Raw genomic sequence first — 17500 nt, 5'->3', positions numbered from 1 at the left:
TTCCAAGCCAAAGGGAGAGAGACAGGCAGAGCAAGAGGATTCCAAACCAAAGGGAGAGAGACAGGCAGAGCAAGAGGATTCCAAACCAAAGGGAGAGAGACAGGCAGAGAAAGAGGATTCCAAACCAAAGGGAGAGAGACAGGCAGAGCAAGAGGATTCCAAACCAAAGGGAGAGAGACAGGCAGAAGAAAGAGGATTCCAGACCAAAGGGAGAGAGACAGGCAGAAGAAAGAGGATTCCAAACCAAAGGAAAATTGAGACAGACAAAGCAAAGGATTCCAAACCAAAGGGAATGAGATACAGACAGAGCAAGAGGATTCCAAACCAAAGGGAGGAGAGAGAGAAAGATAGAACAAGATGATTCCAAACTAAAGGCACAGAGAGACAGTCAGTCAACCGTGCAGTCTGAGGATTACCGATGTCCTCGAAAAGTAGGTGAAGGTGGCATGACTGGCGTTACCCTGTTGCCAAATGAGAGGAGGAGAGCTCACTAGTACAGGGACCGAAATAGAGTCTATGGTAAAGAGAGAAGGTAGCCTGCTGGCGGCGGGGCTGTGGGGGGTGGAAAGGATCGAGGGATGAGGCAGCCCTGACATCATTGCAATACTTCACACACACAGTCAATCCAAGAAACAAAGTAATTATGTCAGATATAATGACTGAAACACTAATGACTGATTACATCTGGTCAATATCAATAGGGCATTGTAATGGTTACAATTACGAAAATGCGTGGACCAAAAATGAAATAAATATTTCTGATATTTATGAATGTCAACAAATAAATTATGTGCGTTCTGATATAAAGAAAAATCATAACCTAACATGTTATGACCATCTTTTTATCTTTCCTTATAGCCAGCAATGACTGGCCATGTCTGCAGTCTAAAAGAGACCAGCTAGAACAGACGCAGTGCGAGACAAGCTGTAGAAAAAGATGGCAGAACCAAGCAGGATATTTGAAACAATCGACAAACCATGAAACAATACTCACTACTGTTCCTTGCCAAGTAAGAGATTATAAAAATCCACGGCATCGTTTTCTCTCATGTTTAACAATGGGGAATATGACAGAATTTGAATGCCAATCATAAGTCATGGCATCGGTGGAACAATCAAGGGGGACAGAGCATTATCTCATTCTAAAATGACATCATTATGTGAATTGGTAACGTAATCTACTGATATATGAGCTCATCAGTGTACATGACGTCTTACTTCTTTCAATATTTACCATACCTTGACTGTGATTTCCTGTGCAGAGACGAACAATGCCTAGGTATGGTGACAAAATTACCATTCTCGGCCACATAGAATGGAGACATTAAGGTAATTACCCAACAGGTTATAAGTAAGTGTAGCGAAAATAGAAAACTGAATAAAATAATAAAACAAATTTATTGCATCTGACATCACGAAGCTGTTTAAATTGACTTTTAATCTTATTTTCAAATATAAAAATGACCAAGTAGCTATCATTTTTTATGCGGCAGAAAAAAAAGTCTCCCGTGTTTTACATTCTAAATTCATTGTATTATATTCAATGGAAAAAAAGACAAGTTGGGAACTCAACATTTGTGAAGCTGCAAGAAGAAGAATACTTAGCTTATGAGGGAACGTTCCCGGCAAGAGCTATCCAAAAGCCTGGCTTCCAGAAATAGCTGTAATTACACCGCGGGAAATGAGCAACTTAGGCAATTTAGAAAGCAATTAGAGGGGTTCCAGTTTTAAAGGAGAAAATATCCCATCTTATGTCCAAAAACTTCGTCTCTTTTCGAGGGATATTCCTCGACGTTTGTCAGCAGAAACTGAGAGGGTTTCGATCAGAGAGAGCGCCGCCTTTTCAGCAGGTGTTGCATGGAGTGCTGTACAATACTCATTCTCACATATTTCAAAGGAACCGAGATGAATAGGGAGCAAATCTATTTCGTTACCGTAAAAAAAGTCATGGTGTCAATTGGTTTTTCCGCCTAAACGGCGTGTGGGAGACTAGTGGCCCTGAACATGAGGAATAAAAGCTTGGCAAATACGCTTCGAGGAATGAATTGGAAAGAAAACCTGGTACAGGTAAGAGACTCATGAAATTCTAATGATCAGCTGCGACATAACCTCAAAAGCCCTTCACCAGATATCAAGTCGCAGGATTTACTGCAAAATCAACCCTGTAAAAATTTAAATGTCAGCTAATACACACGATGCCTAGAGTACATTAATTCATTGTCGTTTTTGTTGTTGTTTTTGATTAAGCTGGCGTTCTGCCAGCACGGGCTCTTGATCATAGGCCAGCCTGTAAGTCAGTCGATGACATGTGAGATATATGAACGTGAATATGGTTTATCGTTCATATATATGAAAGTGATAACGATGGTCAACAAGTAAAGAAAGCACCGAAATTTCTTCGTCGCAATCCATTTTTCCGTACAGCGTATAATGCTGTATGAAACTCACAGTCACGGCCCCGTGGTGTCCTGTGTTGTCTGAGCCTATAGCGGTGCCAAACGCACGATCATGGTTAACTTTTACCATAAATAAGATTTTAAAATAAAACTACTGAGGCTAGAGGGCTGCGATTTGGCCTGTTTGCTGATGGGAGGGTGGATGATACACATACCAATTTGCATCCCTCTGGCCTCAGTAGTTTTTAAGATCTGAGGGCGGACAGGAAAAGTGGGGACGGACAGATAAAACCATCTCAATAGGTTTCTTTTACAGAAAACTAAAAAGGAAATGAAATTATTAAAAGGCGAAATTCCAGCCTATTTAAACCCTAAAGTACCCATCAGTAGGAGAAAACGAATGATAACAGCATATCCTGGAGAGTCTGAGATAACTAGCAAGGAAAACTGAGAGCATTCTTTCCAAGAGAAAGAGCAGAATTTATTGTCGAACTATGACATGTCAACATTTTCTTTGATTGTCAGGACTGAAGGTCGCGGTTATGCCCTTCCATCCACGTCATGAAATTAATTTGTATGCAATCTGTTTTTAATTGTTATTATTTTCTTATTGTTTTACAATTATTCTCATTATTACTACTGTCACTGCCAATTATATAATTACTATTTTTACTAGTACTTCACCAACTGTGTGGATATTGACAGATATCACTGTCATTATTTTATCTCGTTTATCTAGATTGGAAGCATCTATTTTAATGCTTCTATTCTGTATATTCCATGTATATATGGCCGGCCCTGAGCGGAAATAAAGAATACATCATTATTATTTTTATCATCATCAAAAATTCAGATTGAAAATAAGTAATGGTGTGAAAATGGTGGAACATCTCTCATGATAAGAAACCGATGAGCGGAAGCTAGCAATCTGAGTCCATTTCACCAGAATCGGAAAAAAATTTCGATGAAGCAATAATACATGTTAAGACTTACAGGCAACACTGTAGCAAATGGTTTACGGTGAAAATTATTCAAGTGAAAAACTATGCCATATACACACAAACACACACACACACACATACACACACACACACACACACACACATATATATATATATATATATATATATATATATATATATATATATATATATATATGGTATAGTTTTCTACTTGAACAATTGGGATATATATATATCTATATTATATATATATATATATATATATATATATATATATATATATATATATGCATATGCATGCAGTACACATATTTTACAATTTATAAATATACATTCAAATATAAATTACATATATGTATATATGTAATTATATGTATGTATTTGTTTGGTATAGTTTTTTCACTTGAACAATTTTGAATATATATATACGTGTGTATATATAGTATATATATATATATATATATATACGATAGATATATATGATATATGATATATGTATAACGTATATATAGATATGACTATATATATATATATATATATAGATATATAAATATATCCATGATCCATCTTCATAGAGAAGGACTGAATTCATTGTACCTTGCATCTAAATTGAATTACATTTTATAATAGAATCTTCCCTGACCAGGGAGGTTCAAATCCCGGTTGGTGTATGTGCACTTTTCATTGTTCTCTTCGGGCGAGTAAGACTTAATAGTTGAAAGAATAAAATGTTTACGAGTAAAACTACAGTTGCCAATTTACTCTAAGTAAAATATGCAGCTGGAGAATACTACAGATGTCGTCCACAGAACTGAAATAGCTTGTGTGATGTTTTGACGTTGCATGGAACCAGAGGTTATTCAGCAACGGAACCAACGGCTTTTCGTGACTTCCTTAACCACGTCGAGAGGGAACTTCTATCACCAGAAATACACATCTCTATCACCTCAATCGAACTCGCGGCCACCGACGTGGCAGGTCAAGGCCATACCGATGACGCCAATGAGGAGCTTACAGACCTGAAATAGCAGACGCATCAACTGCGATTACAAATATCAACCGAGTAACAAAGCCGGAAAGTGGGAATGAACAAGATGGTTAACCCTTTTATCACTTGGAAGTTATTTATGTTCTACGGATTAAGAACCCCGTAGGGGAGCTAGTGCCGTCAGTGCACCTCATTCGGTGCAATGCAGGCATTACTTAAGGTTCTTTGCAGTGTTCCTTCTGCCCCTAGCTGCGACTTCTTTCATTCCTTTTACTGTACCTCCGTTCATATTCTCTTTCCTTCATCTTACTTTCCACCCTCTCCTAACGATTGATTCATAGCGCAACTGCGAGGTTTTCCTCTTATTACACCTTTCAAACCTTTTACTGTCAATTTCCGTTTCAGCGCTGAATGGCCTTAGTTGCCCCAGTGCTTGGCATAATGCCAAAAAAACACCTATATAAAAAATAAACCAAAATAGCTAAAGAAAGTCAAAGTAACTTACAGCATGATGATGGTACCTTTGAACGGATTCTGTCCCTCGCTATTAGAGCAAACAACTCACCTGTAAAGAGAAATGAGAAATAGTCAGATCACGAAAACTATTTTTGTGGCTGCAACAGACCACACTATAGTAGATTCACATCAGCCGTACATCTGATGTCTAGGCCAGTCCCTTACTGCGCTCCTGATTGGCTGTTGATAAGCCAGTCATAGAGCTGGAAACTCTCAGTCTCTCTAGAGAGTTCATATAGGCAGGATGTATGTTCCACCTCTCCCGAGGGATGCTTTTGAAAGACGTATCCCTCAGGAGAGGTGGAACATGCATCCTGCCTATGTGAACTCTCTCCAGCCCAGTGATTGGCATATCAACCGCCAATCAGGAGCGTCGTAAGGTACTGGCCTAGACATCAGTGCACTGGTGATGTGCATCTACTATAGTCGTCAAACCGTCACAAAAACTGAATGGATTTTATGGAATCTACTTAAGTAAATCAAATACTTATGAAAGAAAAAACTATTTTCTGGACTTACTTCTATCTGGAAGAAAATTCTAGTTGAATACAATTCAGTACCGTTTATCACTCATCTCACTAGGAATTAAAATCTCACATCATTAGATGTATTAAATTTTATTTCTCTGTAACTGATTTCTTACACCATCTGACACCAAAAGTTGAAACTACTATAAATACCACAAACGACGCCAATCTACAGTCACGTAACTCTTCCCTGGAAGCACAAATAGGTTACCGTTGAAGCCATGATCGTAATGAATAGGAATGGGAAAAATCAGATTCTTTATGGAAGAGACAACTGGGATAACGACGACGGTCTTTGTTCACCAACACAGTGAATCAGGAGGAGGGGATATTGTAAAAGTGGAATTTAGATACATGAGCTTATTTCCTCGTATCATGTATTATATGGCAACTAATTTAACAGTAAGGCAAAAGCAAAATAAATATGTAAACAAGGTGCTTTTAGTGATACAAACTAAGGCATTCACCAATATGATGGAACATTTTTGCTTGGGATTCATATGAAGAAATCCAGCCTGCATAACCACAGTGCATGATGCTTTTCTGCCAAGTACGTGTCCAGATTGCATGATGTTAAACAGTTAAAAAAAAAACTAGCTAATTCGGTCTCACCAGAGTATTGGAAGTCTTTGAAACAACTAATTTTGAACCATTGGTCCCTCTCACATCCAGGGTCGCGCATTCACGCAGCCTGTGGCAGGACGACACTGGTGAACTTCCATGAGCAAAATAGCATCATCAAATGGCAAAGGATGGTGCGCCAGTTATGGGCGATTGCCACAAATCTGTTATTTATAGACATAATATTTACAGTTTCCAAGTAAAAAGATAAATATATCTGAAATGCCATTTCAAATGAATTCCTTCACTTCCAATAAAAGCTGGTGGTTCGAAGAAGCACCCAAACAACTATCATAAATAGATTAATTCTTTAATGGTTGGAACAAAGATTATCCCACTGTACACTAAACTTTCACAGCATGGCCTACCCCATACACCTAGTCAAGATGCTGGAAAGTATTGCTGCAAACACCCTGTATACAATGTCTGGCTTTTATGATCACCCTTTTAGCCTTTACTTTCGGCTTTCCTCTTTCGAAAATGCTTTCAATTTCTTAATCAGTCTCTTCTCTTCACTATTAGGAAACAACATAACATCTGAAAGCGTAAGCTCTCTATACTCCATTCACAGTTCCTTTTCTACCCAGCAAGTTTTCACCTACATCTGTAAAGTTTTTTAATTCTCTCATCGACTCTCCTATAAAACACTGAATGGATATGAGCAAGTATGCAATGATTTTCGTGTCCATATAATCACACTTAGACCTACCTGCATCATGAAGTATTCTAATCCCACCCCACTCTGCTATCTTTCCACCCTATTGCATTTCTTTCAGTGTTTGATAAACTATCTGTGGAGCTATGTACACAACAGAGTTTTTCCCTTTGCTCACTACTTCGTCACTCGACGCTTATCTCAGAAACATCTAATTCCCTCTTCTTGATATGAACCTGTAATGTACTCATATTATCCCGAAATTTATAAATTTTTTGTTTCATTTCGCAACAATATAGTATTCACTATCACGTTCATCCTCAACTGTTGAACAAAGATAAACATTCTTTGAAGAAAAGTTCCACTACCACCCACTTCATACGCACAATGAGCCACTCACCTCTGTTACTTCACTGTCCAATACTCCTACAACTTTAACTAGTTAGCACTTTCTGGACTTTATTATTCAAATAATCAGACTCTAATTTTATCAGCTTTTTGCTATATTGTTCCACCTGGACATTTCTTACCCTTACTATGATCGCTTTCAGATTTCTCCTTTTGCAAGCTGTCTAATGTTCTCTAAAATGGTGTGCAGTGTGTCTTTACGGCCACCAGTTGACACAGTATCATCTGCTAACTCCAGATACAAAAATATTAAATGACCAAGCGGACCAAACTCTTAAGTATGCATTCTTGTGCTAGCTCCACTTGGAAAAATAACAGTGAGGTCATGCTTGTGAGTGTATGTGTTGATGTTTGTGTGTTGTGGCTGTGATCACTTATATCAATCATTTTACTTTTCACAAATATTATTGTCAATAATACATTCTTGCTGGCATAAGTAAGACAGAAAAGTAAAGGAATGACAGGGAAAGCAAGGTGTGGGTTTCGGCATATAAAAGGTAACGTCTTGAAAAGTGTGTGAGAGAGATTAAACGCTTTTGATAAAATAATGAGATGGAATACTTTTCACCTCTTAGCTTTCATTTCAGAAAAGTGGGGAACCCACCCTGACCCCACACTGGAAAGGTAACCTCCCAGGCCTTGAAGTTAGCTTTCCCTTTCCTAGAGAAGGAATCAACCTGATGAACTGTGGCATCAGAGTACACCATGTACCGAAGTGGACTCATGAAACTTACACTGAATGAAATTTGTGTAGAGCACAATAGTGGATGCTACACAAGTGAAACTGAACTTGAGATTTATATTTTATGATTTCTGCCTGATTACTTGTGAACCTAAATTCGTGAAGTCAAGTTTGAATTTGATGGGGTGAATTCCGGGGTTGAAGTCTGTTAAACTGGGAAATACTGTTGCCAATGGCTGTCGGCCTTCAGACATGAAAAATAAATCTTGAGATACATATGTTAAAGAGCCAAATCGAATGCTGTGGAGAGTTGTTCAACTTGGGTCTACTGTGTAATATTGACGTTCGTGCAGACAAATATCCACATGCAATTTCAGTAAGATAACTGAATAACAGTTATCTTATTGGATAGTCAATCTTTCAGACCTTGGACTATTTGGTACTTTGGGATATCACAGTAGATTTATTCATTGCAAACTTTAGATTGTTAATACCTGAACTGGCCCGCAAAGAAAAAGTAATATTCATGCATCTCTCTCTCTCTCTCTCTCTCTCTCTCTCTCTTCTAAAAAAATTATTATTCTTATCATTATTCCAGTAGATGAAACCTATTCATATGAAACAAGCTTCCAAAGGATGTTGGTCTCAACCTCCCACCGGAGACCCCACACTGCATCAATAACTGATCATGATAGAGCAAGTGATTTTTCATCGCCCTGGGACGCAAACCCGCGACATCTGATTGGCATTCCACGACGCTAACCGCTATACCAAAGGACCAGCTAAAGCTATATAAGAAATTAAAGAGGAAACAAACTGCACTACATATCAGTAAAAGTTAAATATTGAAATTTAATTGCGTGACTTAGTTTCCATGTCAGTGGTGACCCTTTAGTTCCATTAAAAATTTTTAGAAATCGTACATTACAGATTTTTACAGGAAAATACGTGTTACAGTACCACCTCTGTGAATACGAGAAAGAAATCTCTGTACTTAATATCATTTACAGAATTCGCATAAGATATGGTAGGGATGACTATCAAAGATGTCATACAATTATAAAGATCTTTGCAAGACGGTAATATAAGGATAATATTAAGAAAATCGGCTTCATTTTTGCATATTTTCACGGACAGTAGCATCTGGTCTTTTGAACCTAACCACGTCAATAAATAAGCGAGGAATGGGTTCCGACTCAAATTATGAGCCTGCTTCTTTTTCTTCATGACAAATGTTACTTGCTTAGCTCAGATAATAAAACGTCATTAGACAATGAGAACAGCTTACTGAGTATGTGAAGTACTCAAGGTACATTGTGCTGTGCTTCAAGTCTTTTGGTTCTGAATTTCAGTGGGACACAATCATTCGATGTCAAACTGTATGATGGAAGGTTCTTGATATTTGAAAGTTAACGATGTTACTACCAACGCTGCTTGGTTTTTCTGTCACTGTTATTTCCCCTTAAATGCTGAATAATGCAGATGACCGGCTCCTTTGTGTCTGAGAGCTCCCGAAAGAGGCAGACAATAACCCGCGTAATGACCCGACGGGAGACGACATAAGTTGCGGGAACAGCCAAGGACGATGGTCTTCCTCCCTCCATTTTCCCTTCCACCTTCATCGAATTCTCCCTCCGCCTGCAGCCTTTCCCCACCATAGTATGTTAAAAATAAGACGCTCTTGATAAAAATGTGCGTAAGTTACGGAAACGATGAAACAAGAAGACAAAACTAAAAGAAACTGGAAAACACCTTTCACAAATATTTGGTGAGGAAAGGATGCTGGTAGTGGTGACTCCAATTATCATAATTTCACTAATTGGGCCACAAGGAGAGGGAAAGGAACTATAATCAGGATAAGATGTCTGGGAGCGGGGAGGAGTGGGGGTGGGGGGGGGGGGGGGTTAATGGGAATCTACTTGGAAAACGACAAATCTCAGCAGGAAAATGGCATCATCAACTTTACGCGAGTATTATAATAGGGACTGTGAAGAAAGAGCTCGAAAGAACCACAACTTAATTTTTGTAAGAAAAAAAAAAAAATAAATAAAAAATAAGACTTGAGCCATGGCAGCCATGCTTGCGCGCAGAAGGCTTCGATTTAGTTGTCTGTAGAAGAACACTACTGAGCTGGCTATTTGTCTGTCCGTCCGCCCTCAGATCTTATAAACTACTGAGGCTAGAGGGCTGCAAATTACAAAGTTGATCATTCACCCTTCAGTAGTTTTTATTGTATTTAAACTTTAAAGTTAGTCATGATCGTGAGTCTGACACCGCTATATGTGCCAACAACACACGCCACCACGGAGACGTGGCTGAAAGTTTCAATGGCCGCGGATGAGTGTTTCATGGGTCGTGGCTGTGAGTTTCATAGAGCGCTATATGCTGTACAGAAAACTCGATTGCGCCGAAGAAACTTCGTCACATGTGTTGCTTGTTTACCATACGAGGCCTCTCTCCTATAAAGAGATGGCTTCTCCAACTTCACGTGGTGCAAGAGGCTTCTGTGTGATTCTGTTCTGGTGTTTTTCCTGTGCCGTCTTTTCCACGAATCTCCACTCACCTCCAGCCTCCTTCTCATCTATTACGAAAGACTTTGTCCTCCAACCCTTTGGACAACCTGCAATTCTCATTGTGCTCTTACTTCTACATGTATTCTGCCATCTCATCATTCATATCTACTTAAGGCTTCATTTCCAAATCGACGACATTTTTAGATAAAAGTTTTATAGACATGCCTTTTGTAATGCCCTTTATAGCAATACGGATGGCACTAAGCTTATATATCATCTTCGTTTCGTATGCAATTTCAGGCTATTCGAGTTCCAAATCTGATTAATCAACCTGATCATTATCTACTTTGGCATTTTTAGTTTGCACTCAATTCCAGCTCAAGAGAAGCCGCTTTATTCGTAGATATCTGAGAGATCCAAACTCATGAGCCCCTTCTCCTCCTCACGTTAATGAATTCATCCTTTTGTCAATAATCTTTCAACATGGCTGCTATTTTTCTCAGATTCATTTGAGCCCCATCCCCCTGGATGAATGATGCAGTCTATTAAGCGAGCTTTGTGAATCTCGTGGTATTTTGCTCGAACCAAAACAGCGCCATCTGCCTATTCAGAGTCTAGCAAGTTTCTGTCGTCAATCCAATGCATAAGAACGATTAAAAGCAGAGGTACAATGATATTTCCTTATATTTCCTGACCCCATCAACATTAACTTTATATCTATTTAGTTCACGAATAATTTCTGTTAGTTTTGCAAGTTATTTTCTTCCTCGTATTTAACATTATTTTCTGTTGATTATAATATCGATAATAATGAAATCCAGTTGGATCTTGTTTGTCCGCCCAGGGTGGGGGTGGGGTAGGTAGGGGGCCGGAAGGGTAAGGAGACATGACACATTCACCCTCCTCCTGAAAAGCTGTTTGTCTGCCCCTGGTGACCGGGGTACGTAGGGGGTCGGGAGGGTAGGGAGACATGACACATTCACTCTCCTTCTAAAAAGCTGTTTGTCCGCCCCGGGTGACTGGTGAAGGTAGCGTGTCGGGAGTGTAGGGGAGACATGATAAATCCACCTGCTCCTGAAAACCTGTTTGTCCGCCCAGGTGGCGTAGATCCCCTACCTACCATGACAAACCTGTTTGTCATGGTAGGCAGGGGATCGGGAGGGTAGGGGAGACATGACAGGGTGCACTGGGTTCCAACGCAGTGTAGCGTGCCATCAAACTGGTTTCATAATATTGTGACTGAGGCATCTGCAGTCGTTCCTGAATCCTCGTTTGACTAAAGTGAACCAAATCTTTTTTTGGAGGGAGCAGCAGTAGTCCTTGTGTGTATTAAGGCAGCACTTCTGGGCCTGACGTTTATTGTATCGGAAAATGACTCGATGCTTCCATCCCCAGGAACTCCGTCTCATTTGCCCTCAGCCCTGGTCGAGAGAGTCACATTTCTTTGGGCCCTTAAGGGCTCTGTGGCCGGATAATACATCTAGACTTTACATCATCTTCATCAAGTTCTTTTCTGTTTTCTTATATCAATGATGACCTATTATTGTATTTGATTATCTCCAATGTCTTCTTATTTATCTAATTTATTCTTTAACTTATTTTATTTATCGTTAACTTATTTATTTTTCATAAAGATTAAAAAGGTCGTGCCCTCTCTGAATAATCTTAATAAAAACGAATGCTTTATTCTTATAAATCACATCAGTGGTAATGGCATTATTATTTTATCAGTCAAGAGGATTCACTTACTCTATAATCTTCAGTCAAGTTATGTGTCTGTGTATGTGTGTGTATGGACCGGATCCTGTTCCCATCAAAATTGTCATCACCGAAAAAAAACATTCTAATTCTCTATTTGTTCATTTCATGGTAAATCAAACATCTTCAGCGTCTATAAATGAAAATTGTCAGTGTCAAAAAAAACTAAATTAATAAATAACAAATTATATGTACCTTTTGTCTCAATAGAAGAAATATTCTTTTTTAAATAAAAATTTTTATATGAAATCTTTGTCTCAATAGGAGAAATATTTTTTCAAAGTAAAAAATTTTTTTATGTGAAACTTGTCTCAATAGGAGAAATATTTTTTTAAGTAATAATTTTTTATATGAACTTGTCTCAATAGGAGAAATATTCTTTTTTAAAGAAAAATTTTTATACGAAACTTTTGTCTAAATAGGAGAAATATTTTTATAAGTAAGAATTTTTAGATGAAACTTGTCTTAATAGGAGAAATATTCTTTTTAAAGCAAGAACCTAAATAGTGATAATTTTGAGTTGGCTACATTTTTTGACGTTTAAGAATAAACGTTGCAACTACTCGATAAAAAAGGTGAAAAGAATCGGTAGAGGCAAGAAAGGGAAATCGTCTCAAAAACGCTCTACAGCTCATAATATTCCTACGTTATAAGAACGACTTTCATTATCTAGAAAAAATTACGTACATCTTAGTTTAACATAGATCTACATACTTCTCTCTTTAGACTGAGTTCAACCAGACCACTGAGCTGATTAACGGCTCTCCTAGGGCTGGCCCGAAGCATTAGATATTTTTACGTGGCTAGGAACCAACTGGTTACCAAGAAACGGGACCTACAGCATACTGTGGGATCCGAACCACATTATAGCGAGATATGAATTTCTAATCACCAGAAATACATTTTTCTGATTCCATGCTGGCAGAGCGGGGAGTCGAAACTGCGACTACCGAATGGGTAGGCGAGCACATTGACCACACGTCCAACGAGGAACTATTTCAGTATCTAGAACAGTGGTTTTCAAACGGAGCGGGGACGGATTGGGGGGGGGGGGGGGGGGATTTCACCATGTGGTGAAACGGTGCATGGGCCATAAAAGGTTGAGAACTATTGATATAGCTAGATGAAGTCCAGCCTACTAAACAGTATAGTCAGGCAATAGTTTCTTACACGAGAGAGAGAGAGAGAGAGAGAGAGAGAGAAGAGGTGAACCGGGGCGAAAGAAATGGAGGTAAAGGTGTATGTTTTGGGGAGCTGCTCGACTCGATAAGTGGTAGATGTGAATGATGGAGTTCCTCCCGGAGGAGGCTGTAATGGCCTTCCTTCGTGTGATCGAAGTCAACCTTCATTTTAACCGCCGAGAGTGGACATAACTTAAGAAACGAAAAATGAACGCACACGAAAACGTTGGTTTTCGGTCGATATTTACGACAGACCGATGTATATTGGGCTATTTAGTGCTACAAGTGATGGTGGAGAAATGGGGAAAATGGGAGTACACTCTGTAAATAAAAAAGAATGTTGACAGAGGAAAGGTAGGAAAATATACATGAATTTAGTCCAAAATATTGAGAGCAGAGGCATTTATGTTAATGATAATAAAAACAACGTATTACTATTTGTTTAACAAATTGATTTTTCTTCTAATTAGTATTTAAAAGAATGGAAATAAAGTCAGATGCACTACACAGAAAGGCTTTCGATATATGTCAAAAATTAGCGGAGAAATCTCAAACAAAACTTTTAGTGAAAACGATATATTTGTTTTATCTTTTGTTATTTGAAAACGAATTTGAACAAGAGCCAGTTAGAAGGCCTTTAACCCCTTTAACCATGTGGTTTAATGTTCGTATAAGGCTGCATTTATAAGCCCTGTTAACTGACAAACCGAACCAAAACATGCCTCCTTTGGAGGAGGTTATAATTGGGAAAACCCGAGTTAGTTTGATGGCCTTCACTGAACTACTGATAAAAACGACATAGTTGTATTGCAATTTCCACTGGACCAACTAACAATGAAATTCAAAAGCAAATCACGAAGTGCATCTTTTCAACTGTAATCTTTACCTTTAAACGAACAAATATCCCAGGATAAGTTAATAGCAGCAATGAACAAAATTCACCATGAAACAAGCGATCAACTTCAATTTAATTTCTCGCTATCAGTAGAAAGGAGTCTATCTTTTAATTAAAATTCAACATTAAAAGAAATAATAAAAAGGTGGCGATTTTTAAATGCGCGTATCTTGCCTAATGTTTTTTGGTTCCATAGACAACGCAAGTACCTAAAATGCCCTTCTATGGTAGCCTTCCTTTGACTGACTCATGATGAGTACTTTTACATGATAAATATACATATAAATAACACCCTTATTTCTAATTATGACTCTGCATTAAACTGAATTATCATTTCCACTAATCCAGTTAACACTGGAAGTGTTTTCAAATTTAAAGACAGCCTAAGTCCCTTAATGACCTTAATTGTATATACATATTATATATAATCAGTCAATAGTCCTAACATCTGGCAAATTTTATGATCATATGTATACTACATAAAAGAATTGTAATGGCATTTAATAAAAACTAGACAGCCATAGATGCAGTCTGGAGACTTAAAAGTGGGAACGACAATGAGGTCGTTAAAGGTGCGTCATTTATCGAACTGATATCAAGTTAAATAGGCCCACGTTCTCTGATATCGGAGACCACGCCAAAAAATTGCGCAAGCGTAATATCCAGTTCAAAGATTTTAAAATTCTGGGCAGGGCGCCGAACCACCAAATGTTGACAATTTTAGAGTCATTATTTATAAAACGGGCAGTTCCCCACTTCAACGCCCTTTGTACCTCTCGCGAGTTCTGCTTGTCTGGTCGATCTCCCATATAGTCATTTTGTTCCCTTCTCCCTTTATGATGGTTCGTTTTCTTTCTTTTAACCTAATGTAAATTTTTGTAGCTCTTATAACAGTGTTTTTTAATCAATTAACACAAGTATTAATTTTACGTTGGCTCCTTTTTAGCTTGAGAAAGAGACGTTAGTATTGAAACGTCGTGCCATATATTTTTAATACAATATCTTACAGACTTCTGCGATATGTCTTCTCCCCTAGGTTTGTTTGTATATATACATACATACATATATATATACATATATATATATATATATAAATATATATATAATATATTCTATATATATATATATATACATATATATATGATATAATATACATATTATAATATATGTATATATAAATACATAATTATTATGTATTAGTATTTTAATATATAATAAATGTGGTATATAATTAATATTATAAATGTGTGTATAATATTATATATTATATAACTGTATATTATATATATAGTTGTATATATATACATTATATATATATATATATATAGATATATATATAATGTATATACATACATTAATATTATAAATTTGTAATATTATATATACATTATATATAATATATATATATATATATATATATGAGAGTAATGTAGTTTAATGTAAATAAATGTTTTATTGAATAAAATTTAAAGTAAAAACTTGTCAAAAAAAGGTGGTACTCATCAAAGAGTATGACATGTTTCCCCAAGGATGAGGTTTGTGGTTTGGGATGCAGACAATCATGCAGTTATAAATGAAGTCAAGTGCAGAGGAGCGTTAGCGAGGGATTACGGTCAACTTGGTGTATAAAATGCCTCACACAAATCACATTTTCACTTCCGTAGAAAGCTGGGGAATGACAGCATTCTCACCATCCTCTGAGGGAGTTAGTCAGCTTATAGCCAGAGTCGCTCGGTTGCAGCCCCTTGCACCATATTTGTTTGCAAATAGAAAAATAAAGTAAAAGGATAGTGCACCTTGGGGATTTGAATATATATATTGTTAAAAGTACTAATGAGAAGAAATGTTCAGTAGTTGATTTGCTTAAGATGCAGAAAGGTGGACTAGGATGTTTTGGTCCATACGAGAAGTGTGACGAGGTTGAATGGAAACTGTGAGTAGGCATAGCATACAAATACCCTAGTTTGAGAACTGTGAGATTCATCGTGGAAGATAAAAAGTTGTGATAATGTGTGAGAATGGGCCATTAAAAGAAAAGGCTGAGGGTGAGAGATTGCTTTTGTGCAAGTTTGAATCTGTGCCTTGCTGGGATTGGGAAGCACGCAAGGGTGGCAGTGCCATCCAATTTGCTTGCAAAGGTGAGTGACAGAGACAGAGATGGCGTTGTGAGCAAATATGGAGTTCCTGGAGTACAAGAGAATGGAGAGAGCGTTGGGAAAATGTGTATAATTGGTTTGGAGGAAATTGTAAAGGAAAGAATTTGTTAAGACTACGTTTGGTTCAGAGAGGACGGAAGAGCAAGTTGATAGATGCAACTGTGAGAAGAAGAGTGGCCGAAGGTATATCTGATCGTTATCTAAAGTTAGACAGGCAGTCATTAAAAAATAACGGTACAATTAATCAAGACAGTGAGTCACACAAGGAAGGAGTAAAACAACCAATTAGGGAGAAAATAGAGAAATATGGGCTAGAGATAAAAATAGAAAAAGGTTGAATGTAGGTAAAGGGATGAACCACAGAGTTAGGCAATGATTTTGTTGCGTGGCTAGAACTGCGGATGGCAGTTTGGTGAAAAGGGTAAACATTCATTAAGTGCTGGAAGGAAGGAGGAGAGGGAGACCTAGAAAGGGATGGGCAGATGGAGTGAAAGTAGCATCGGAGAGAAGCCTTAACATCAAGAAGTGAAAGTGTTCTATTCAGCAGTTGAAGTGCGAATGTAGCAGTGGACTTCCTTGGGAGCCAAAACCTGTTATGGAGAACGGCTTAATGGTGAAAAATTAAATGTAGCAATAATGGAAGAATCTGTGGAAATATGAGACAAACGGCAAAAAGAAAAGAAAAAAGAAACCCGCTATTAAATAAAACTAACTTGATCCAGAGGCAACGATGGATTTCACTGTGAAATCTACGCTTATACTGATTTCTAGTAGCAAAATACTAAAGCCAAGAATGTTATAAAATACACAGAAATATCTTAAATTAGACAAGGTGAAAAACGAGAAAACTAACCATCAAAAAGCATAATCGTCAAATATCAACCTTTACTTTGAAGTGTCATGATCATACAAGAATACTATTTTCTGTCAGGCGACTACCTAGAGCCCTGATTTATCTAGAACCATGAATCCTCACTAGGCCAGAATAGACTTGCAGTTCAGCATGTTGACAAATGACACCAAATGCTGGCTTTCTTATCTAACTATTTGTAATAAACGACCTCAAAAATGTCCCCAGATGCCAACAATGGACTCCCATTAAGAAAGTCCATGTACATGTACATGGTAAGTAATACATCAATGACCATATGAAATATTTGTAAGACGGATTTTGGGATATATTACCCTGCCCCTAATGAGAGCTGAAACCAAAGAAACACGGTATAACCAACAAACAGACCT

General features: G+C 37.7%; 1 protein-coding gene across 3 annotated transcripts in view; it reads right to left on the bottom strand.

Moving 5' to 3' along the window:
• Positions 1 to 17500, bottom strand: part of LOC135224573 (uncharacterized) — a 281440-nt gene that overhangs the window by 145028 nt on the left and 118912 nt on the right. The window contains exon 1 of one of the 3 annotated variants that reach the window (XM_064263702.1): positions 4852 to 4871. The exons of the other annotated variants lie outside the window; for them this stretch is intronic. Coding sequence (XP_064119772.1) covers positions 4852 to 4856 — 5 coding nt within the window. The 5' untranslated portion in view covers positions 4857 to 4871. Of the gene's footprint in view, positions 1 to 4851; positions 4872 to 17500 lie in introns of those variants that run through there. 3 annotated transcript variants of the gene reach the window in all.

The sequence above is a fragment of the Macrobrachium nipponense genome, chromosome 12 (assembly GCF_015104395.2).
Source record: "Macrobrachium nipponense isolate FS-2020 chromosome 12, ASM1510439v2, whole genome shotgun sequence".
In the NCBI taxonomy this organism is placed as follows: domain Eukaryota; kingdom Metazoa; phylum Arthropoda; class Malacostraca; order Decapoda; family Palaemonidae; genus Macrobrachium; species Macrobrachium nipponense.
Note: the sequence above shows the minus strand (reverse complement) of the source record. Positions and strands in the feature narration are given on the sequence as shown.